At 38.1% G+C, this 24,987-nt stretch overlaps 1 protein-coding gene across 1 annotated transcript; it reads right to left on the bottom strand.

The window, feature by feature from the left end:
* Positions 1-372: 372 nt before the first annotated feature.
* Positions 373-24,894, bottom strand: LOC137612485 (coiled-coil domain-containing protein 178). Its single transcript, XM_068341026.1, has 22 exons — positions 24,837-24,894; positions 20,670-20,809; positions 20,516-20,574; positions 20,349-20,422; positions 19,793-19,996; positions 19,468-19,688; positions 18,302-18,444; positions 17,713-17,866; positions 17,518-17,613; positions 17,153-17,289; positions 16,869-17,052; positions 16,712-16,774; positions 16,312-16,440; positions 16,089-16,202; positions 15,736-15,881; positions 14,589-14,748; positions 12,055-12,204; positions 9,194-9,328; positions 8,018-8,203; positions 2,724-2,928; positions 591-640; positions 373-501 (listed from the first exon to the last, which is right to left on the bottom strand). Exons 1-22 carry the CDS (start codon positions 24,892-24,894, stop codon positions 373-375), a joined length of 2,937 nt encoding a protein of 978 aa, XP_068197127.1.
* Positions 24,895-24,987: the final 93 nt, after the last annotated feature.

Raw genomic sequence — 24,987 nt, forward strand, 5'->3', positions numbered from 1 at the left:
CCCCTCCCCACTTGCAGTTATACTGGAAAACTACACACACTCGGATTAGATTGTGCACCGGATCTGAGATAGTAATCATCACTGAAGGAAACTATAACGCTGTAGTATTAATTAGTGGTTTAAAACCACTAAGAAACTTGTTTGCATTGTTGTCCAGAGCTATTAATGTGTTATGTCATTTTTCTGTTGACACTGTGGAGAATTATATTTGCCCATAGTATTTCACTTTGGAGTCACATACTGTTATCTCTGTTAGCACTCAGCTAGCACTACATTACCAAAGTCTCGAGTGAGCTATTCTAATGCAATGAAATGACCATTTCCAACTCTTTCAGCTCTTTGTAGCAACTCAGTCTCCCGAGGCCACTGGTCTTAAGATTGCAGGGCATTTATGGTTGTAAGTTGTTGCAGTGTGCAGAAAGAGGGGGTGCGGGTGGGGGTTGGGGAGAGGGGGAGAGGGGGGTCATCAGATAAGAGAAGAATTTCTAGACTAATTAAACCCTTTGAGACAAAGAATCACACCACAGTGATTTACAACTCTCTGTACCAGTTAACCCGATTCATATTTATCTGTCATATTACTCAAATACCATATCTACCTCTATGGGTAAAAGGTCTTTTGTGTAAATGTTACACGAGCCTGAGAGGAGATATCAGAGGACATAACAGCAGTTATATGAGATTTAAACACTGCAGTTAATTCATGACTTTTCAAAGGCTGAAAAAGGTGCAAAAAGATCCATGCCAGTGATTATCTACTTCAAACGGTGACATTATATAATAAGCTCTTTATTTTGTCCTCAGCTGCTGCACAACGTCCTGTGGAACGCTGACATTATAGCATGTATATCTCACACCAGCACAAACCAGACATTTATATGGCTTTGAATAACTGATTAAGGAGTGAACATTTAATCTAATCAGTGCAATGGAACAAAACAAAAGGAGCAGCTCCAAAGTTGTGAATAGCAAAGTCTACCAGGCATAATTCCTTTTGCTGGCTGCTGCAGAGGGGTATGCTAAGATAGAAAGTATTATTTTCCTAAATGGAAGGTGTCAGATGGTCACGGAAATGTGATCGGCTGTTCAAGATCACTGCTTCCCATCTGCAATTTGTGACGTGTGAAAGATTCAGCCCAAATGTGCTCACCAAGCGTAAATCCTCAGCACTTTCTCTTATCGTGGAAAAGCAAGATAACCAGCTGTTTACAGATCAGAGAACATATCATATTAATATCATGGAGAGGGTGATAGCATCTTGTTTGTAAAATATTTTGTTAACTAAGTGTGGTGTGGTATGGTAAACTATAAAGTGGAAGTTGTAATTTATGTGTTGGTGAAACTGCTATAGTTTTAAGGTTTTTGTAGAATGGAAAATATTTAAAGGGTGAAAATGTGGAAATGCTGCAGGAAGCCTCTTAAAAGAGAGTTAGGTTTGGTCAAATTAATGCAGAATGTGGGTTAAAGAAAATAAATAATGAAAATGCAGGTATGTACTTGTATATATAACATCAAAAAACATTTACGGTTTATTCGATTCAGTACCTCCACGTATTGTATCATCTCAGTTGTGTTCAGTTTTGTGTGTGATATTTTGATGTGATGTATGATAATGCAGTGTGACTGCTTTAGACATGGGGATGTGGCAAAGGTGTTTTGACTGGGATTTCCTGCTTCAGAGTCCCAGTAACTAGTAACTTTGTGTTGGCAAATCATGGATTGCGCTGGGCAGGCATTGCAAAGCTGTACATGAATGCTAGCAGGCTAACTGGAGAGAGAAAGCTAACTAATGGTGAGAATGGGAAAGGAGCTAACGTTAAAGGAAAAGGCACCTGTCAAAGGAGTAAGTGGAAAAGACATTTTAAATAAGTGATAGTTCTGTTAGCTGACTACATGAACAGAACTATATGTAGTTACTACAAGACCGTTTTAGTCAGATGCTCGGGGAGCATTTTGGATATTACATCGATTGTCCCATTCCAAACAGAAACCATAGCTGGACAGACTGTCCGTGCTAACCAGCTAGTTTCACTCAGGATTCGTTGCCATTTTCTGTCATTCCTGTTGTTTGGACTTTCTGCTAAAAAACATGAAGATTGTTGGAACAGTTATGACTCTAAAATTATGTTTACTGGGAACTCCATGTATAGTTAGTGATGGGCAGATGAAGCCCCATGAAGCATTGAAGCGATTCATCCCAATCGGTTCACTGCGGTTCGAAGCTTCATGAGGCTTCATTTGCTCTAGTACGACATCTACTGGATGCTAAAATATCAAATATATATACTGTGTGTGTGTGTGTGTGTGTGTGTGTGTGTGTGTGTGTGTGTGTATATATATATATATATATATATAATTTAATGTTTGTGACTGATTGGCAACTACATGTTATCTTAGATTACAGGTAGTCAGGGATGATTCATAAAAAGTGTAATAAATTGGTGGCACTTATATTTTCCATTCAGGGTGCATAGGAGGCCTACCACCTGAAACCTCAAGATCCCCACACATGGTGTAACCACCACAGACACGGCTCAGAGAGTCAGCCAGCAGCCGGGAGGTGAGCAGAAAGGAACAGGCGGTGTCCTCTTCAGAGTGAGCACAGCAGCGTGTGTGTGTGTGTGTGTGTGTGTGTGTGTTTGAGACATTTCTCAAATGACAAAAAGAGATGCCAGTTGTGCAGTTGAAGTGGGAGGAGATGTAGAGGTGGTGTGGAGACTCACCTGAGGGAGAGTCTGGGCTGCTGGGACTAGGGCTGTAGTGGACACCTGGAATTGTGGAAGGGGCCACAGGAGGTGGTTTGGGGGGCTGGTGGGAGAGAGGGCTGCTGTTGCACAGTCTCCCCAGCGTGATGCATCTACCTTCAGGGTGGCAGCAGGCGTGGAGTGGGATGCGATGGAGCGAGCACGGACTCAGTGGCGCGGTCACCTAGGGACGTTGAAGCTGCTGTAGCAGGACTGATAGTCATTTCTTGGGAGAATTGCAAGATGAGCCTCTTTGTATTAGCAAACCCCCTTCTGCTAAAACTATCAATTTTCTGAAACTGGTAAAGAACAAAGTTAGGGTGCAAACAGGGTGACACTCACCAGAGGAGCAGGTGAAAAACATGATTTAAAGTTAAGATTAACCAACAGAATGATAGTTTGACACAAAATGAAATGTAAAGTACTTAAATGAACACAGTTTCTCCATTTTATATTTTGAAGTGTACATTTTTCTGAGTCAGAATAAAGGATGTCATAGTTAAACTTCAGATAATTTCTCTGGGGTTGGGAAGCCAACAAATTATTCCATATTTGATTTGAAATTTTCAGACATTCAGCTTTTAATTTCCCAGCCTCACTTTTCTATTGCGACTGTTTGAGTCATATGTTTTAGAAATTCAGTGTCTAATATGGTCAGCACTCCCAATTATTCACTCCACTGACAAGTGAAACAAATGGGACCAACCAGTGCATTCTGTATTATCTACACCCCTTGGATTCCCTGACAATAATTAATACAATGGCAAGCTGCTGTTACCAGCCCCGAAAACATGAGCTCAACAACATAAGCTCTCTCTTTCCAAGAGCGCTTGAGAGGAAATCACATCCAGCAGTGAGGTCACATACATTACGGCCATGGGCAGCCAGGTCATATCACGCCATAGAAATATATCCTGGTGTAGGGTGCTGTCAGCATCATCAGGTTATTACTCACATCATTACACCATGAATGTAAGGTGCATGGAAGATGTCAAGAATAATAAGAATGTCACCCTGACAACAGAGATACACACACCCTTTAAAGCAAACACTGTTCCATATAAATCATGGAGGTTCGTTAGTATACCACATGATCTCACTGAAGCAGCGGCACTGACCACCTCGTTAGTATGGTCACATGCTATTATGGGGTGTTACTTCATTTGCTTATGATATACAAACAGAAATACTATATTGTATGAATTGAACACTGTAATGTAAGTAGTTTGATCAATTACTGTAATTTATAAATTTCTTGTCTGACAATGCAACACAATACATTTCAAATTGAATAATAATTTTGGTGGGCCAGTCAAATGACCACTGTTTCTTTTTGAAGACCTGTAATGTAATCACAGTAACCCCATCTTATTTTAGCCCACAAGGATATTAACAGTTTTTTTTTTAATTATAGAGGATCACATTCCCCTAACATCCATTAAAGGAATGCCATGCTAATTTTAAGTCCTCGCAGCAGGCATTGGCATCAACAGAAGAAAAAGTGGATGAGTTTCTCTTTAACAGCTGTAATTTGTGTTTTCCAATCACCATGCTGATTTCTGCTCATTATACTTCGGTTTCACACCGGTAAGTGAGCAAAGTTTGGATTGATTGACTCTAATTAACTAAAAAATGTTCCAAGCCATGGATTTATTATCATGCTAGCTAGCCACAAATGTCAGAGACTTTCACAAATTATTATCCTGTTAAGATAAATATCTTTGAAATCAAACAAGTGTGGAAACACAAGGAATATGCTTTGCTGTGCTGATGAATGTGTTTGGCATGTTTTCTGCAGAATTTCACATTACAGACTCACCTGGGCAAACACACTGTTCCGGTGTATTGTTAAGCTGTAAAGTATGACTGAATGACAGATGCTTTAGTCACCTAAACTTTCAAGGAACACACTGTTTAATAACCCTCTGCTGTTTGTAGGGTGGGAGGGTGGAGTAGATGATGTTTAAAATAATGTACTTAAATAAAATATTCTCCTCCAGTTAAAAAAGTGTTGCTATATAAAGCAGAGCAGAACACTCTGGTCCACTCACAGAAATCTGATTCTCTCTTATGTTCCCCAAAAACTTGTTGTACCTCTCTCATTGATATTTTAGACGTAGCACCAGTCTTCTTTCACATTCTTTCCTTGACTATGTGGCTCAACTCTCCACTTACTAATGAACAAAGGCAGGACGGTTTGAGCAGATGCTCCCATTTTGCTGGTTTAAAAAGATTTTAAAACAGAATTTTGGTTAGCCTGAGAGGACAGAATGTTGCTCTGATTCACGCCAACGATCAGAAGCAATCACTGAGGTGAAACCAATCGAAACGGGCCCATCGTCTGCATGATGGCGCCGGGATGAAATTGAGAATCATGCTGCTTGTAAATCAGATCTTCCTGACGTGTCTCTTTGCAAAATATGCTTTTATACAAACTGCAAATATGTCTGAGAGCAAGCTTTGATGTAAACGGAATACATCACAGTGGAACTAACATTTTACATTTCCTCACCACACAGAAACAAACATCTAACAGGAGAAAATACATCTGAGCTGTCAGATAGCCTCTGGTATTTCCACAATCCAGCCTCTTTCAAAGCAGCAGCATTTTGGTGTGTGCACATTGAGGCATGCCTGGAGATAAATGCAATGACATCTAGTTGTGGCTCGCTTTCATTTATTTAGGGGATTGATTAGAGGCAAAGAGAGGAGATAAATGCATTGGGGAGACACTTTCATTTGAGGTATGGTCATATAGTCAGTAAGGAATATGAGACGGACTGAACATTTTTCTCTTCAAGGTGCTTTTGGAGATCTAGTGGCATCGTGGGTTTGAGAGACGCTTATATGAGGCGGACACACTTAACTTTTGACTGGTACTTTAGGAAGCATGTGCTTGAGTTCAAGTCTGCAGAAGAAAACTTTTTTATTGATTTATTGATTGATTTTTTAAAAAACCAAAATAACTAACTTGATGACAGTTCCAAACTTTGAAATTAAATGATTTAGCCATCTGGACTAGTCCATATCAGTTCTATTCACGTGAGCAGACAAGACATCAGACATAGCAAAACAACAACAAAAACAACAGCAATAACAGTACCTTAATCTACCAGATACAGATACAGATACATATATTTATAGAGATCCACCCAGAAAAGTGCAAAGAAAAGCAGCAACTTGTGTAATCCACCAATTACAATTACAATTAATTACAATTATAAGTAAGTAATGGCAAGATTTAGACAATTATCAATCTTAGAGACATTTTTAGTTACCTTTTAAAGCCTATATGGAGTAGACATTAATGTTCTGTACATTGATGTGACACTGTTGAGACATTATGAAACAAAAATCAATTTTCCACAAGTACTAAATGTGATTCAGTTAAGATTCCAAATTGAAAACAGTGTTTCCCCAGGGTTCTTTAGAAAGCCAGTGGATAGTGCACACACAACATCCTTTTGTGCACACTATTTACCCCTGGATTGCTTCAGGCTAATGTCTCAATAATTTTCCCTCCTTTCTCAGGTCCTTCCCACAAAGGACTTAACTAATGATCCATGGACAAAATGAAGCATTTAAATTTATTCATTAATCATTCATCTCCAGCTCATTGAAAATGCTAAACTTCCACAAAATTAAGATTGAATATTGAAAAGTGATTGAGGGAGACAGCTTTCAGAAAGTGAGGCGAGTGAAGGAGTCTGGACCGTGATGACAAAAACAAGGTCTGACAAAGAGACAGCGGTCTCTGCTTGGGCATGGTCAAGGTGGTCGAGGTGAACTAAGTGCTAGTTAAGGTCACAAGGTTTTACTAGTCGTAATTAGATCTTGGAATCTGGAGAAGCGTAGAATTTCTGTCAACATTGCCTGTAATTATTCTCTTTTCCAATTAATGGTGACATAGATTAATTATCTGATGAGGCAAAGCCAATTGCAATCATTCACCCAGCTAAAATTAGATCAGTCCTGACAGCAGCATGAAAGTCACCTGTTTCATTGTTATGGATTTGCTGCAAGTAAAGAGGTTGGTGGGGGGAGGGGGGTGGCGTGAAGCATGCTAGGGTAAGTAAGTTGTCTGGTACAGGTGAAAGTCCAATTATTCTGCTTTCTGAACTGAAGGCATCCAGTCATTCCCTCCAGCTTCTGGACTCGGCAGCATTGATGGTAGTAGAGTCATCTGTCAGGGATCTCAGGAAAGTTGAGGTGAGCTGAATTTCTTCTGACAACCCTTCTGTTTAAATAAGGGATAAATAGAATAAATGGAAACAAGCTAATTAGAGAAAATGCTGTTGTCGAGAGGCAATAGTACAAACTCCTTGTTCTGTACGCATCCCACACACGGCTGACATTGGATCAGAAATTGCGGGAGTTAAGTTAATATCTTTTTCTTATTTTTGTGGGGAAGGAGAACAAGAGACTCCTGGTCAACCATGTCCAGGTTCAGTGCTCTTCTGTTTTAAAAACCTCAGCATCCAGTTTTTCTATTAAACTGTCTGGCACTGTCAACCAGCTTGGGAATCTGAACTGGCCTAGCCATGCAGAAATTCTCTGACTAACAATTATATCAGCAACAGGATCTTGGATTACTGTCCCCTGGGACTGGGGCAGTGGGCGTCTGCTCCAATCATTACTGACCATTCAACAAGGCTCTACGCTGCTCTCCACTGTTGGCCATTGTCAATTATGCCATCCCTAGTGTAAACTTGCAGAACACAAAGCTGAACTGCCAGTTCTGGCAGGAGTGTAACAGGATGACAGCCGCCACCCTCACCACCACCACCAGCCCCCACCCCTCTCCGGCCCACCCTAGGGTTCTCCCAGTCTTCCTCAACTCAAGCTACTTTTGAGCAAACTGCGATTTGGTATGCTTTTACTAAACCTGACCTCTCTTATGTTCTGCTCATGGGGTTAAGTGAAGATGATGGATTAAGAGAGGCATCGTTGGGATCCATCCTGGTTTAAATTCCAGTTTTAAATGGTCTCAGTTACCGACTGTGATACCAATATCACAGTACCGCTGATCTGTGAATAATACATCCGATTTATACTGATCTGTTGAAATATCATTTACATGTCTGCAGTTTATACATTAAGACAAACACACAAGATCTTGATCTTTAGATAACTGTGTAGATTGTGAGATTATGCCTGCACATAAACCTGTATTTTTTTTGGTCCTTTTCTCATAAACGTTTTCTACATGAGACCCAGAGCTGGACTATTCACTAGAAGCCTGTTTAAAGTGAATGCTAGCTGCTCTGACGGACCCTGTGCTGGGCTGTGACGGGTGACGGTGTGGTGCGCTTGAATACACCAGCTCTTTTGTCCTTCACACTCTGCAGCTCTCTGATAGCTCCTCCCCCAACTGTGCCATACTCCTCCCTGCCTTGAGCTGTGATCTGCTGGGGCCTTCTGAGGCTGGGCCAGTGAGACATGGCTGCTCCCTGTAATGTCTGAACCAGACCCATCAAAAAACATGTCAGCAGTCAGAGGAGGAGGAGGAACTGAGAAGGAAACCACTTAATATTATTTTTAATAGGTACTCCTCTGGAAGACCTCTAATCAAATCTGAGCATATTTTTATGCCTCCAGCATATCTGATGAAGTTGAATTTAATTTTTGCAACTGACAAACATGAACCATCATGCCCTCCTGTTTAGAGTTCAGATACAAAATATAAAATGGTGAAAGAGATTATCTGTGTAGTATGATTGTATGCTACCTGGCTCTGCAGTAATGCTGGACAGGACATTTCATAAAGATTTATCACTGTCTTACTGCCCGCTTTGCCCTCATCTCACATCGCAGCACAGATTAGACACCGATTATCCTCTAAATGAAGCTCCTTACTTCTCAACCTTGCAGAATCTGCCACTACTCTTCCTCGAGAAAGATGGAGGGTTATTCTATGCACGGAAAAGAGGCTGCAACACAGATATCTTCCATGTTGTTAATTCAGAACTCATTGTGACGGCTATAAAAGCAACAAATGCCCCTGCTAATGGGGGACCAGTACAAATAATGTGATGTGACCAAGCACAATGTGTTGGGTATATAGGGTTATCTAGCCTCAGACACAGAGTCACTGCATAGGTACTCCAGCAGACACATCATCCATCACATCAGGCTGTGATCTGATGACTGGATGTATATACACTGTAATGTGCATCTTTATAACCACCATTGTAGCAAGGCACAAAGCTTTGGTGAATGTTTGCCTAGCTGCTTTTCGTTGGTAAAAAAAAGAAGAAGAAAAAAAAAGGCACAGGGCGTCTGACTAGCAGGATAAGAATCAAACAATGCTGAGCATAGCACAGAGTCACTGTAGTATGCAAAGAATACCTACAGTGGGATGAGAGTTGAATAAAAGGATTTACCATTTTAACGGATGCTGACAGTTTGTGAAGTTTTCCAGCCTCTTTTACATGTGCATGTACAAATACCTGGGCTGTTTTTATTTTCTGGTTGGTCTCTTGAGAAAGACCCTGGCACCAGTCCAGTTCAGCCTGGCTGTAGAAGCTGGGTTGTTTGAAGTATTTCACCAATGCTTTGTGCATCCTCTTCTGCAACAAAGAGAGCTAGAAGAAGAGAAGGCAAAGAAAAGGAATTGGTAAGGCAGGAGAGGAAATTAATGGCAGTGTTCAAGAAGAATGATGGAGGGGAATAGAGAAAGCAGTCAATAGCCCATTCTGCAGTACACGGGCCTGACAGGAATTTCACAGTCTCTTGGTTTCTCTGCCCACTCGTGTGCACTCATCAGAAACCAGTCACATCTGGCTGCCAGGATGGGGGGTTAATTTTCTCTAAATGCTTCAGCAGTTTTGTTCTAGCCGAGGCAAACTCTGTGACTGCAAAGCTGATGAGTAAAATATTTCTACTTCACCCAGTTTAACTTTATACCAATCCCCTCAAGACATATTTTACACATACACACAGAGTCATGAACCCCCCACTGAAACCAGAAATTATTCCTAGTCTCTCGGAAAGACATGCTGCTTGCTTTATTATTTGAACACAGTTTCAAGCAAAGAGGTTTAAACTCTGATAGATGCCATTGCTTTTCTTCCCCCTCCATCTCTCTACTCTTCCTACAAAGCTTATCATTGCTTGGCAATGTGTTCCCCAGTGCATTGAAAACTAAAGCGAATTAGCTCAGTCATCAGCTCCTGAAGGAAAAGACAATAACAAGAATGCTCTTTATGATGTAGCCTGTTAAAACCTAAGAGCCAAAAGCCTTCACATAAACAAAGCAATGCTTACTTGTAGAATGGGATCAATAGGATTATTAGAAGAGGCACATATTGCCCCATACTATCAGATACTAATTAATCCTTAATTTTTCATCTGCAAATTAGAATCATGCTGATTTGATTTCTATTTGTGCAATCTTGTATGAATTCATAATTATTTTTAAACATGTTTTACATTATTAACATCTTTGTTTAAACTAATAACTCTGATCTTATATGAACTAGATGAAATAGATGTAGAATTATTGATTGAATTTTATTAAAATACTTCCTTCTATACACCAGTTATGTGGCTGCATGTAACTGCTAGTTAGCATTGATGTGTAAGTAGCATTCTGCTGTTGGAGATGGTCAAGGACAGGCTAATAGAATCATTTCATAATATTTTGTGCAGTTTACTCGACAGAGCATCTTATTCTATAGGGAAATTATATTGTTAATAATAATAAAAGAGGAGTGAAAAGCACGATATTTAATATTTTGTATTATAGTGATGTAGAATTTTAGACTAGATTAGATTAGATTAGATATACATCCCTAAACTGGGAAATTCACAATAAAACTACCTGTGAAACAGAAATAATAAAATGAAATAAAACCAGGACTTTATACATGGATCCCATTTCATCTCTAATATTCAAGGCAGCGGGGCGACACTCCTGAAGATGGTAAATGAACAAGCATGACAACTGCTAGGTTGTATTGAAATATGGGAAGAGTTTAAAAGATATAAAGTTATTAATACTTTGAGATTTATTTCAACATCACATCCACAATTATAAACCTGCTTCCAGTTATTTGAATGTATGTGAAACAGATTTAAAACATCATTAAAAGATTTTGTTAAGTTTCCACTTGAACAACATATCAAAGATGCTTTCTCTCAAAACTATATTTCTATATAAGTCCATTTAAAAGATGGTTTTCTTGTGTCCCTTTGGGCTTTCCAAACGCAATGGGTGTGAATCATCCCACACACATGCTCCAATGTCCTGATCTCAGAAATGATTCTGACAAAGTCAAATCAATTTACCTTATAGCCTCCAGTTACTAACAAATCAATAAAATCCACTAAGTGTACTAACTGGGACATAAAGTGCAAACATTACAAGGATGATTATACATTGAAAGTGGGAAAAGGGAGCATTTAAAATTTCTGTTTAAATCAAATGTAACTGAAACGCCTGCATCTTAATTTCCGATGCATTTTTTGATTATAAGCTTGTTATAAAAAAATTAATTCAGGCTGGAAACAGTAGCTGAGAGGCTGCCGTTTTAGAAGTGCAGACTTGAAACAAACAAAAGTGAAGGCTGAATTTGGAGTAAAGGAAAATCAGGCTTTGATCACGAGCGTGGAAAATCCTGTCCACAGGATTTTATTTTTGCATGCATTTTTCACTTGATAACATTCATGCAGCTAGATGAGGAATTGCTCAAGTAAAGGTATTAGTCGTTCTTGGAACAAATAATATGTATTTTTCATTTCATTTTCTTGTTCCTGGTGCTACGGCTGCCATGTGTAATTCTACTGCAGTTAAATAGTGTCAAAAACTATAAAGATTAAAGAGCAAAATGCTGATGTGCTGTCTCTCTCTGTCAAAACCTCTGCAATAAGGGCACATTCATTGTCTGGTCTTTACTTGTCTTTGCTGGTGATCTCTAAACAGTGATGTCTGTGAGCTCTGGTGATCAAATTTGTAAGACCTATATTGTAAAACATTTGACCACCTTGCACCAATTACAATCAAGAAAATGGAGAAGCTCAAGTATTTACATGTATCCTTCTGCCTCTTTTTACTCCCTTTTGGTGGCAATATTACATCGCTATCATTACATTATGTCACATCCATCATCCTCCCTCACTCAAGTTATCTCATCATTATTACATTGCTGCAGTAACCTCCTCACAGGTTACAAATCTAAAACATTTTTTAAATTTCTTGTCCAAACAAAGAAGAGCTACAGTATCTCCTGCAGAGAAGAATGGCATGTATGGCATGACTCATAAAACTTTATCAAATTAGAAGGAGTGAGAGGCTAAATGTAAACCATACCTTTGTGTAATAAAGGAAACATTCATGTCTGCGGATTTTCTCATTCAATGCAGACACTGCCTCCTTTTTGGCCTCCATCAAGATCTTCTGGAGACCTTCATACCTGCTTGCCAGTTCTTTGTTCTGCTTCAGAGCAACTTTTAGGGCCTCCTACACATATCAGAAACAAAAGATTAACTATTAAAAAGAAACACAAAAAAGGAGCAAAGTTAATATTGCAATTCACACAAATCAAAGCTCTGCTGCATCTACATCTGTAATGATCTAATCTTTTGATTCTGAGCAGTTCCAGGTATCTGACAATATTCAGTACTAATTCAAGAACAGTCTCTTGTGGCTAGTTAACAATAGTGCAGGAGAATTGATTAGTATTCCTTTGTGACTAAATAAATGTAACTAAGATACAAAACATTGACATTTAAAAAGGGGTTAGGGTTAGTCAGTCTGTCACATAACGGTCACTAACAAGTGTCATTACAGTAATTAGACCAGAAATGGTCCCTGAAGCTTGGTGTTCCTGATTGGTGCATCCTCAATGATCAACTACATAAATGCTAAAATATACAAGGACTGGAACTACTCATAATTAAATGAGAATTCAAAAATTAGGGCCAATACTAAAATGTTTTATAGAAGGTTACATTGGCCAAAGTACAACTGCTGAGGTTGCATTAAGCTGAGAGTTGTAAAATACAAAGTGAATGATCACAAAGATCAGTGTTTTCATGACTCACATTTCACTCTGTACCAAGGAAAAAAGATTGCCAAGAAGGAAAAGAGAGTCGGATAGAATACTATACATAATTTACAGTCACACTATGATGACTGCATAAAATATGAAGAACAATACATGCCTACTGTATTGATTATGTTGATTATTAAATAAAATTCAGACATACAATTAGCATTTTTGCTGGGAAATCAAATACTAAAGTCAAAGTGTGTGCCTCTCTGCATGTCCTATGCTATTTTAAACAGTGTGTCCAAAATATTGAGTATGTGGCTGGTGAATGTCTCAAGTCTACCTGCAGACATAATGAAGTGTGTCTCTGCAGTAAAACAGAACAGCACTAAAGTGATGAGTTTAACCCAGCAGAAAGAGGGGCTGTAAACATGACAAATGCCTGCTATTGATTTCAGGTTTAATTACTCCATGCAGCACTGACAAAGCCCATCTGATGCTGTTGTGAAGTGTAAATGGTACAAATTACACTTCAATGCCCATGCAAAACTGATAGCGTAGGCAGTTTGCATTGTTTACTTTGTGCTCAACAAACACAGAGCCTTGATCGAATCAAAATATAAGTAGACGTATGGAAGACATCCTCGGTGTACATGTCCAATAGAGATGAGGTCAACCTACAGCACCTGAAAACACTCCTGTCACACAAACACATACTAATTCCCATTCAATTATTAGTTATACTGACTGGTTTTTCCTGAAAAGAAGAGCTGCAACCCTCATGAGTTTACAAGATTATAGTATTTAGTCAGCATTTTTAGAAGAAATCTTTTTTATGAGTAATATTTGAAAAAGGCTAACCATCCTGCTTCATGCTCTCTGATTTCTGAACGCACACTTTTTTTTATTATGTTATGCTAATGCAAACATTATGTGTGCTATATGTTGGTTTTGATGATTAAAGTAACAAATTTTCTTATAAGTTCTGGCTCTATCAGATCTTTTTATTTGGTGAGTATTGTTGTTATATCATCTTATTTCGTCAAGTGAAGAGACTAAACCCTTTTTTGCATGGGTAACTTTTATCTGGCTAATGGGAGTTGTGTCAATGAGGAAGACTTCTAATTCTTAAATTGTCTCACGCCAACAACTTCTTTAAAGTTGCTGCACTTGGATGCATGGCAGCTTAAGCTCCATTGCCTTTTCTTGTTTTGAACTAATGCATTCTTGATCACCGTTTAATGAAACTATATACCACATGGCGATTTCACATTAGATAAGCCATGTGAAACCCCCATCAGCGAAAAGGCTCTGGCTGGGGCTGATAATCCTGCAGATGAAAACCTTACAATAAATAGAGGTTTCTCTTACAAAGGGGAGTTCAAATAAATGCCATTCTGTGCTCAGTATACTAATGTTATTACAAGAACCTATTTAGACATTAATACAAAAAACTCCAGATTATATGCTGATTTGACAATGTGAACTGTACACTGTGTGAGTTTATACTAGAATAGCCATTGAGAACATTGGCCTACAGGTAGCTAAATAGGTTCTGCATCACACCACGACACGCATCATCAAATTTGTCCAGACAAAAGACTATAACAACAGTGAGTTGTCATTTGAGGAAAAAAAGCACTTAAACAAGATGGACCATGGCTTGTAATTTTAATTGCACACAGCTCTTTTCTCTGCATCTTAAGGGATGTATTGTGACAAGCAATGTGCTGACACTAATCCACAAAATAATAAACAACGAGACATTTTTTACTGTTTGTCTCTGATTGCAAAGTATTTGACACGAGAAAAATCATGTATTTGCAGAGAGTTACAGTGAACATTTTGTTACCTGAGTGTCTTCCAGTTCTTTTTCTTTTGCTGTAACATGAGCCGTGTGTGTCTGCATGGATCGCTGTGTTCGTCGTTGGTAGTTATTAATATCAGACTGCAAGGTGCTCATTACAAGAGCAGCTGATTGTGCTTTGAATTGCGCGACATCAAAAACACTTCTAGAAAGGGAAATCAAATGCAAAAAAATTATTGTTTACCTATATATATCTTTACGCGCGCGCACACACACACTGATATGTGTGTGTATATATATATATATATATATATATATATATATATATACACATACACATACACACAGTACATATATATATACACACATACACACATACACACAGTACATATATACGGTGTATATATAATACAGTATAGTATATACTGTATATACTATGCTGTGTATATATATATACATATATACTATATATATACAGTATTTAATAACAGTATAGTATATACTGTATATGTATAGTGAGTGAGAGGTTTTATTTTGATTTTTTGATTTTTAAAGTCACATTTATTCATAAAAATGTATTCATAAAAATTACAAAATAATCATGTTGACACAAAATCCAAAAGAGATTCACACAAAGAGGATTTTCAATAGTACTGTGTGTTTTTTAAACAAAAGAAACATCTAACCCTTCAACATTTATCAAATTTTTAAAAAACCCAGACAAAATTAGGACAAAAAACCAAACAATTATCCGTTCACCATAATCATCTCTTCTACAATCATGTCTTTTACTTTTTTCCTTAGTGTTTTCAATCTAGAGAGAGAGAGAGAGAGAGAGAGAGAGAGAGAGAGAGAGAGAGAGAGAGAGAGAGAGAGAGAGAGAGAGAGAGAGAGAGATCAAACAACTGGATAGTCAGTGGTACAACAGTAGAGGCCATGTTTGTCATGGCCTCTACAGAGAGAGAAAGTGTATACACACACACACACACACACACACACACACACACACACACACACACACACACACACACACACACACACACACACACACACACACACACACAGAGTTTAGTGTATATAGTGTAAGTAGAAGGAGAGAACATGTTTAGGGCATGTCTGTCATGCTGTCTTTAAGAAACAAAATAAAAATAACCTCTTCCCAATAAATGAGTGATGAAGGCGACTAACTCACTGAAGTTCAGCTATGACTTCGGGCATGCTTTCAGCTAGTTTTTCCATTTGATCTGCAGCAGCTCTGTATTCATCACTCTTCTTGGTAAGGTCCCTGATCTTGCCCACAGTGTCATCATGTCTCTTTATAGTGGCAGTGTGTACATTCTGTAAACAAACAGTAGCATTAATGATACTTATTTTGTTCAAAGTGCTTAAAGCAAGAGATTATTTTGTTCAAGAAAAAAAATGACAAGATAAATAGCTGTGACCAGCTTTATGCTCAATGAGCTTTGCAGAGGAAACCTGACAGAGCAACTGTTCTTCTACTGAAGAAGGATTGCTTTACGCAACCCTTAGCTTTCCTTGTCTTACCTGAGCAGCTTTCAGGTAGTCACATTTGAGTTTTCTCTCCTTATTGAGGTTGACTAATGTGTTCCTATGTTCACACTGAATCTTTTCCAAATTTTCTGTCAATTCCTTGATTTTCTGTACAAACCAAAATTTATCAAAAAAAGCAATTAATATTAACTTTCAATGCACTACTGTTTTTAATAACTGCTTAGTTTTTATTATCACAATTAAGATTTGTCAGTACCTTAACTTTCGTCTCCAGAGCTTTTTGTGCTGACAATACATGCTCAAATTCTTTCTGAAGCTTTTGGTTAGTTAGCTTTGAGCTCCTTTGCTGTTGCTGAAATTCTTCATTTATATTTGCACACTGATCCTGATGCACAAGACAAGACAAGTCAGAGTGTTGTTAAGTCAGAGTTTTAAAGCATGTGCAGGCATGGGACATGCAATCAGAAATAGTCAAAATTCTGAATTCTGCAAATGGAACAGTCAAGCATTTACAGTGACCTTTATGTAATATATAATTATCTATATAGATTATATATAGATTAAAAGGTCTGAAAAATTGTACAGATGTAGATGTAGATTTTAGTAATAATTACTAAATGACTTTGTAGAGTTAACTAATTCTGAACTGACTTAACCTTCAGGAGCTCCAGGTCATTCACTTGACCTGTCAGGTGTTTCCTCAGGTTCTCTATCTCCTCCTGTTGAACATAGATAGAGTATTGAAAAACATTTAGGATAACTTTACCCATACAGCATCTGTGGTACCTGCACATACTGTACACTTCCACCTACCCTGGCCCTCTGTTCTTCAGTGAAGGTGAGCCGCTCCTGCATTTCAAGTTTATTTTGGACAACACTGTGCCGGGCCATAACTTGGGTCATTTCCTCCTTGGCCTTTCCCACCTGTTCAGCATTGTCACTGATTTTCTGAAGCATCTGCTTCCTCTCCTCATGTATTTGTTTCACTTTTTTCTTACTAAGATAAATCATGTAGAAAAGAAAGCATAAACGAATGCAAACAGTGTCCTCCTGAATAAAGTCCCAAATATGAGAGGTTGCACATTACTAAACTGTACCTCTGATAAAGTTTTGTGTTATTATCTTCTATGCTTTGCTTATACTCCATATTTTCTTTATGAAAAGCTGTAAAAGCATTGCCTTTCAAGTTGAGCTGTTCCTCTATGCGGGAAACCTCTGCTTTTCCAGTAAGTCTCTGTAGAAAAGGTAAAATACAGCAGCAACTCAAAGGGTGCACTTACCCAAAGCAACACAGCACCATGAATTCAGACATTATTAGCATGCATACGGTAACCCCAGTGAGAGTCCACTCATAGTCTGGCAGTTATGTGACAAGCTCTACCCAATGAACGAGCATGACGCACACAAGTAGACAAAGTCGCGGCAATAAATAAATGCTTTTAACGCTTAGTGAAATACTTACAGTTTTCTCAATATCTTCTTGCAGTGCAATTAATTTTTCTTTTAATTTCTTATTCCGTTGAATTCCATCCTCTATCTGAAGTTTCAAGTGCAAAATCTGTTATAAAAAAAGAATTAAAAAATCAACAACATGAATTTAATTACCTTTTTAAGAGTTGCCCTTCTTTTTTAAACTTCGGAATTCAGAATCAGTTACCCTGTCTGCTTCAGTTTTCTCAAGCTCCTGAATTTCAGTGACACGTTGTCTAGCAGCTGCACACCTTTCTTCTGCATGGACAACCGTCTTTTCAGCATCTTTTATTTCAGTACAAAGACCTTCCTCCTGAATCTTCAACTGGTTTAAATCATCCCTGTAGAGAAGAATCGCTTTGGATTAATGGTTTTAAGAGATGAGGATGGGGATCATCACATGGTTTAGCCACAATACTGTATGTTATCATATGGACCCATAAAACCTTCTGTAGTGCAAGAAACCTGTCCTCCACTGTGTGTAAATAATGTGGAAAATACAGCCTTAATAAAGAGAGGTGTCGTTTCTTTTAGTTTTACCAAAGACAAAATTTAAAACTGTACATTTGGCCTTTGGTCAAATCAGTTTCAGCATTTATTTGTGGCAGCTTAGATGGTAGTGATAAGAACAGGACTTAAGGGGCAAATACCTAAAGACAGGTAGTGGAGAAAATGATTGGAGAAATTTTCGACAGCTTGTTTAATTAATGTGTTCATATTTCCAGAAATTATGCAAAACTTGTTTGTTGTTCACAACAAGTAAGACAGATACTCACAACTTGTTTGTGAGCTGATTCTTTGTCATCATCAGTTCATGTTCCAGTGATTCCTTTTCATTTTTGGCATCAAGCTCCATCTTGTCCAACTCATCCTGAACCAGTGTGAGATCACTTTGGGTTTGTGAGTGTACTAAATCAACCTGTAAAATATTGGATCAATTTAAGACATATAATTTCTCTGGATATTGTTGGTGAGCAATTTTGTAAAAGCATTGATAATAAACACAATATATCAAGCTGTTTATCTATTTTCTCAGAGATTATTATTCCCACACCTACAGAGAGATGCTTCCACTCCAGGGGCGTTACATGTTTCTCTTCACCTTGGCAAATGTTACAAATTTGAGAAAGCTCACAATTACGGAATATTTTTACAGATTGACTCTTGATTGGCAAGGTAACACAAAACATACAACAATGACTTGATGAGATACAATGAGAAAAATTTATTAAAAATATGCTCAATCTGATATTTAATATAATGATGGTGTTAAAAGTTGCCTTATTGCATTATTGAACCATTCACTTTACCATCTACTTGAGCACTCTCTTTGGTTGTCATTTGATTTTGATACAGCCTAACTTCTACTGAAGAAAAAAATGCATTAAAAGAAACAAAAAGTCAGAGAATTCTGAAACTTATTAGGATTCTTCCTCTGGGGACCAAGAATGCCTGAACCAAATTTCATGGCAATCCAGTCAGTTGTTAAAATGGAATGATTTTCCTCTAGAGCAAAATGTTGGATGAACACCGGACCGTTAGACCAATAGACACTGCAATCCCTAAAGCCATATTAATTGTGGATTAAAAATGGAGTTAGAAAATAAAGAGTGTCGGAGCGAGATAGAGCAATTGTGAGACCAAGAAACTAATGAGAAAATAAAAATGTAACCTTATTTGGTGCTTATTTAATTGTGCTTAGTTGCTAATGTATAAAATGTACCTTATAATGCTTTCTTATATTGAAAGAAAATGAGTCACGATTAACATGCTGATAAAATTTGGTAATTAAAGAAATTACTAAGGACGTAAACATTTTTTTTTATTACATTGGAACAACTGTAAACCAATAGCAAACCATTACAGTAGTTAATTTTGCAAAAATATCAAAATAATTCTAACTCCCACTTTTAACAGACAAAGATATCAAATGACAGACTACCTCAGCCTGCGCGGCACTGATTTGCTTCACGACGTCTCTCTGGAAGTTGAAGTTTTCTGTCACACTGGGGATTTGTTTTTTCGCAAAGCTGACATCTTCATGTAAGCGCTGGTTCAGCATCTCAGTGTGTGACAACTGGTCCTGGGCCTGGTCAAGTTTCCCTCTTTCCTGTTTCAGCTTCCATTTCAGTTCAGAGAGATCTCTAATGCAGGCCTCATGTTCTGGAAAAAGAATTATCAAGCATTAAGATGTTTCCTTAAAAAGAGCAACACAATATTTATCATACCAGAGTGAAGAAATTATAGCTACAGTCACAGTCACTGACCTTTCTGGACAACAACAGAGTGTTCTTGTTGCTTCCACTGTGAAATGCTGTCAACTTTGTTCTCCAGAAATCTTTTTCTCTTCTTCTCTTTGTGGAGAGATTCCTCTGCATGCTGCCGATCAGCCTCCAGCCACTCAATCAGATACACAACCTCTCCCAGGACATCATATATTTTCTTCAGTAGTGGCGATAATGGACAACTTTCTAGAGGGTTGAAAACTTTACAAGATTGGCCCACTGCGCTGCACTGAAATTCATCATTTTCAAAGCAATACACAAAAGCAAATGTACAGAAAAACTCACACTTTATTTTATAAGAGGTGAACACTACATAGAATCTAATTTTTATTATATTGACCCTGACTCAGCTTACTCTCACACTGAGTAGCCGTTACTGTAGTCATGGAATAAATCTATTTAAAAATCTAGAATTTTTCCATGTACACACTGTGCCTTTGTTTCATATTATTATGTGTGTGTTTGTGAGTGTTTGCTTTTACACGGTGTGACAAAAAATAAAATATCTGAGATGCGACTGGATTTTTTTGCTGTTCACCTCTAGCACTAATTGAAATTCCTTCGATGAACAACTCTGCCATGAATTCATTGTCGGACTCTCTGAATGGAAATCTGTTAAAATAAAGGGACATTTTCACATCACATTTTTGTGTTTCTACTGAATTTCATAAAATTCTATACGAAAAAGATAACAGGGGACTTCACCTTAATGTTTTGTTATACTGGTGCTTGTCCTGGTCCTGTTTTTTCCGGTATTTTCCAGACTGAAATAAGACAAAAGAAAAAAACATTTTGAAATTGGCTTTTAATCTTTTCTTACATTCACAGATTTGATAAAATTTTACAGGTGGTTAGTTACCTGTTGACACCAGTTTTCCACTGTCGCCTTCAGCTCTTGAATATGGTAAATGGCTTTGTCGACACATGGCAAGGGACTATTGAGCAGAACACAAGTGCGACGTCTACCGGTGCAGGCTTCAAGTTCGGCTTGATCGTGATCTTGAAACACAAAAAAAGTCAAGATCTGTGAATCAAACTTAATTTTTTGTTTAAGGCAAAAAAAAACAACTGCTATTAGAGAAGCAATGGAAATCCACGCCTACCTGCTAATGATGTGAAGATCAGTTTTTGATACCTGTCCAACATGATGACTGACACCAACCAACAAGCAAGCAAAACTGACTGAACCCACAAATCACCTTTATTCTTTATATTTGTACAATTGTCAAGGTAAAGACTGAGATGAGAGCGAGCTCTCCAGGAGTCTGCAAGGTGTTGATCCTGTTACACCCCTCTCTTTCTCCCTCATTCACACTTGTAGGTTGATCTGAGGGGAAAACTAACTAGTTGTCCCAAATGGTGTCCTTTACGGTTGAATAACATTAAAATTATTAACCTTTCAGTATTTTTTAAGCAGACCCTAACCAGCTCAACCAGCCAGTTTTTGGTCACCCCACATCATTACTACCAACAGTTCTTCCTTCATGTACCAGCACAAAGACCCTTGAGCATGATGAGCCATCCCTCATTGAGGAGAATGAAAAGAAAAGTGTTATTGGAACAAACACCCATTCATTTCCATTAACTTTATTTTGAAAAGTAATTAGAAGAAATTATTTGGCTGTGAAAGATGTTCTGTGGGTTCTTACTTTTTCCTGATTCTGTTAGCATAGATATTATAATAAACTGGGACCATCAGTGAGAGAACAGAAAACAGCCATTTGAGCATCTCTCAACGACTACAAGAGCAGAATCCTCAGTGGTAAAAGGACGCCATCTGGCGGACAAAACGGTTACAAAACACCAGCGGTACATATTGTAATAAAAGAATACTGTATGTGGATAGAAACATAAACAAAAATTAATAAATAACATATAAATTTACAGGATTTTTTTCAAAACGCTAGTCATGATTCAGCAGATAACATTTTATAATATAACCACTGAGTAAAGTGTTGTGAATCACATTCCATTCCATACGATATTACAGAAGAACATTATGTTCACATTGTCTATAATATGTGCTGCATCGCCAAGCTGTTCAGAGTATACTGTGCACGCTTACTGTAAGTACTACAGTACAGTATTCTTATTATCACTACTAAACTGTAGCTGGTAGCCAAGGTTGTCATTAGGTTCAGGGAGAGCTCTCCCCGGATCCAGTTCAACTTCTACTCTTTCAATAATATATCCTCATTAACTTTTTTTTACAATAACCTTGTGGGCAGCCTTAATTACAGGCACATGTCTTGAATGTTGGGCCTTGGAGGAATGCAATCTACTGAGTTCTTTCTAGTTAAGGACAGCGTCACACTTTTGGGACTTTTGCCAGACCCCTTTATTATAATTATCTGTCCTCTGTGCACAAACAGATGGGTAAAACATCCCCTAGTGGAGATAAAACCAAAACTTTCAAGGACCTACAGACAGACAGGTACTCTAAAACAAAGATACTAGATAGCACTCAGAGAATAAGTGGCAGATCAGCAGAGCGAAAGAGAAGAGAAGAGAAGAGAAGAGAAGAGAAGAGAAGAGAAGAGAAGAGAAGAGAAGAGAAGAGAAGAGAAGAGAAGAGAAGAGAAGAGAAGAGAAGAGAAGAGAACAATACTAAGTTTCATTAAAATCTATAAGTTAGTACAGTATTTGCACGACTCACTACCAGGCAAGCACAGATAAACCAACGTCAGAGAAAAAGACATTTCGTCTGCCTACAGAACTTTTCCCATCAGAGATAACAGTCATCTGGCAATGATGCTGCATTAATCAGGAGAATGGGTTGAGTCTGAGCTGACTCAGACAACACAAGACCAGACCAGGACAAACTGTGGGGACACCCGAAATGAAAGCCATCTGTTTCTGAGTGGTTCAAATGAATAACGTAGAGCAGGGGTGTCAAAGTCAAATACACGAAGGGCCAAAAAAAACAAATTTGCTACAAGCCGAGGGCCGAACTGGTTCAATGTATCTTCTTCTCCTTTCGGTCTTTCCCTTCAGGGGTCGCCACAGTGAATCAGTTGCCTCCATCTAACCCTGTCTTCTGCATCCTCTTCTCTCACACCAACTACCTTCATGTCCTCTTTCACTACATCCATAAACCTCCCCTTTGGTCTTCTGTGTATTAAAACATATTGAAATGAACATAACCTATTGAACCAAGAGCTAACACAGTGTATATTGTTTAATGATTAAATAAATAAAGCAGTATTTTGTTATGGCTCTGTTAGTAACTTCAGGGGGAAACCTTTTTCAAAAGGAAAACAACAAAAAAGTAAATGTCCTTCAAAAACAAAACATGTTCCATTAATATCAGGATAAATGCATGAATGAAATTGCATGCATTATAAACTGAAAACACATTATTGTGCATGACTTATTGTATGTACAATAATAATATTGTGCATACACAATAATAATGCATTATTGTGCCAACAAATACAACATTTTTAAAAATTATTGTGCTGCTTTATGATCCCACCAATCACTGCTTTCAAATAGTAAAATAAAAATCAAATCAATTGTATCCTTTCTCATGGCTTTTATCTGCAATTTTCCCTGAGTCCATTCAACTACCATGAATATGAGTAAAAAAAATAAAATACAAAAATCTATGGCACTGACAAAACAATGTACTTCGTTCAAAGAGACATGTCTTGTAGAAACAAATGTAAAAAAATTAACTCAAATTAAAACTGAAAATATGTTACTGCTCTGTGATGCTTACTTATCTGAGGCTGACCCTGATATTTGATGGTGTCTTATCTTTTGTAAAAGTTCATCAAAGTTCGGGGTCAGGCTCTGACCTGAGGACATCCTCAGGATTGAGTGAAGGTGTTTGTCAGTCAGATGGCTCCTGTGTGATGTTTTGTTCAGCTTCATCAGAACAAAACAATTGTTCACAATTGCACAGTCGGGGATGAAACGTGCAAACTCAGCAGAAGACACACAGATTTACCTTTTACCTCTGAACATAAATTCTGGCTTGGACCCCCCCCCCCCCCCCTCAGCGTCCACCTTCCTTTTAGCCAGTTTTGAGGAGGGGAGTGGTTAAATTCAATCTCTGCTCTGACTGCTGATAAACATCCATTCATCCATTGTCATGATCTCTTCATCCGCTGTCGCGGATCACGGGCAGCTGCAGCTACAGTGACTTCCACTACCATTGCATTGTGGGTAATGTAGTTTTGGTGCGTGAAAAAACACCAGCGGGCCGATGTGGCCTGCTGGCCGGTCCGGCGGGCAATAAATTATTCGCCACGGGCCAGATCTCGCCCGCGGGCCTTGACTTTGACATAAGAGTGACAAAACAATCACAATGTCATCTGAATGAGTTCCAGAGATGACAGGGTGTATGTAAACCATATAACACGGTGATGTGTGGCACCTCACCCCCCACCAATTAAATATCTAATCAGCATTCACTGCTGCTCATTTTTCTTAACCATAATTTTGAAAATGAAAAGCAGTCTAGATGGAGCACTGACTGGACAACAAGTTTGACCCTCAGTGTCGTTTTCAAACATATAGTACCTTTGAGAAGTAGATGTTTATTATATGTAGTATTTATTCATGTTTCTATAATGTACATTGTCAAAACAGTGGTTTCAGGCTTACAAAATGAATCAGTCAGTTTGTATTTGTGTTGGATAAGAAAGACACGCTAACATTTCTTACGTGTCTCTTGTTTTAATATTTGTACTTAAAACTGGAGATTTCTGTTATTAAATGATTGTTAGCTTTAACTGCTGTTATTGTAATTATCGCTTTTGTTGTTGTTACATATAAATAGATGATACGTATATGTAATGACATGTTCGTACACGCTTGAAAAACTTTTCTGTGATTTAGGTGATGGAGGCCATGTGCCCCATTGAGCTTCATGTCTAACATCGTCCCTGACAGACATGACTTCATACACTTAGAATTCTTTTTAAGTTCTGATACTATACATCTACTGCATACACTTTTTAAAGTCAGATCTTTACTTGGTGTCCATTTCAGAGTGTGGTACTGTTATTCGTATTCTCACCTTGTTCAGTCGGTCGTCCTTCCCTTGATGGGAATCTGAGCGGTTCGACGTCTGGCATTGTTGAACTTTGTGTTTCACCATCAAGACGGTGGCACAAACTCAACATTCAAGTAGATCATTAAGTTCAACATCAACCTGAAATTCCAGAAAA

Source organism: Antennarius striatus, chromosome 18, assembly GCF_040054535.1.
Source record: "Antennarius striatus isolate MH-2024 chromosome 18, ASM4005453v1, whole genome shotgun sequence".
In the NCBI taxonomy this organism is placed as follows: Eukaryota; Metazoa; Chordata; class Actinopteri; order Lophiiformes; family Antennariidae; genus Antennarius; species Antennarius striatus.

Bases quoted from the DNA above. Each gene is read 5' to 3' on its own strand.
- LOC137612485 (XM_068341026.1), bottom strand. From the start codon at position 24,894: ATGCCAGACGTCGAACCGCTCAGATTCCCATCAAGGGAAGGACGACCG. The intron at 20,423-20,515 runs GTGAAGTCCCCT...TTATTTTAACAG, and splicing joins CAGTATAACAAAACATTAAG to ATTTCCATTCAGAGAGTCCG. The intron at 8,204-9,193 runs GTATTTGTACAT...GGTCTGGTTCAG, and splicing joins AGAAAATAAAAACAGCCCAG to ACATTACAGGGAGCAGCCAT.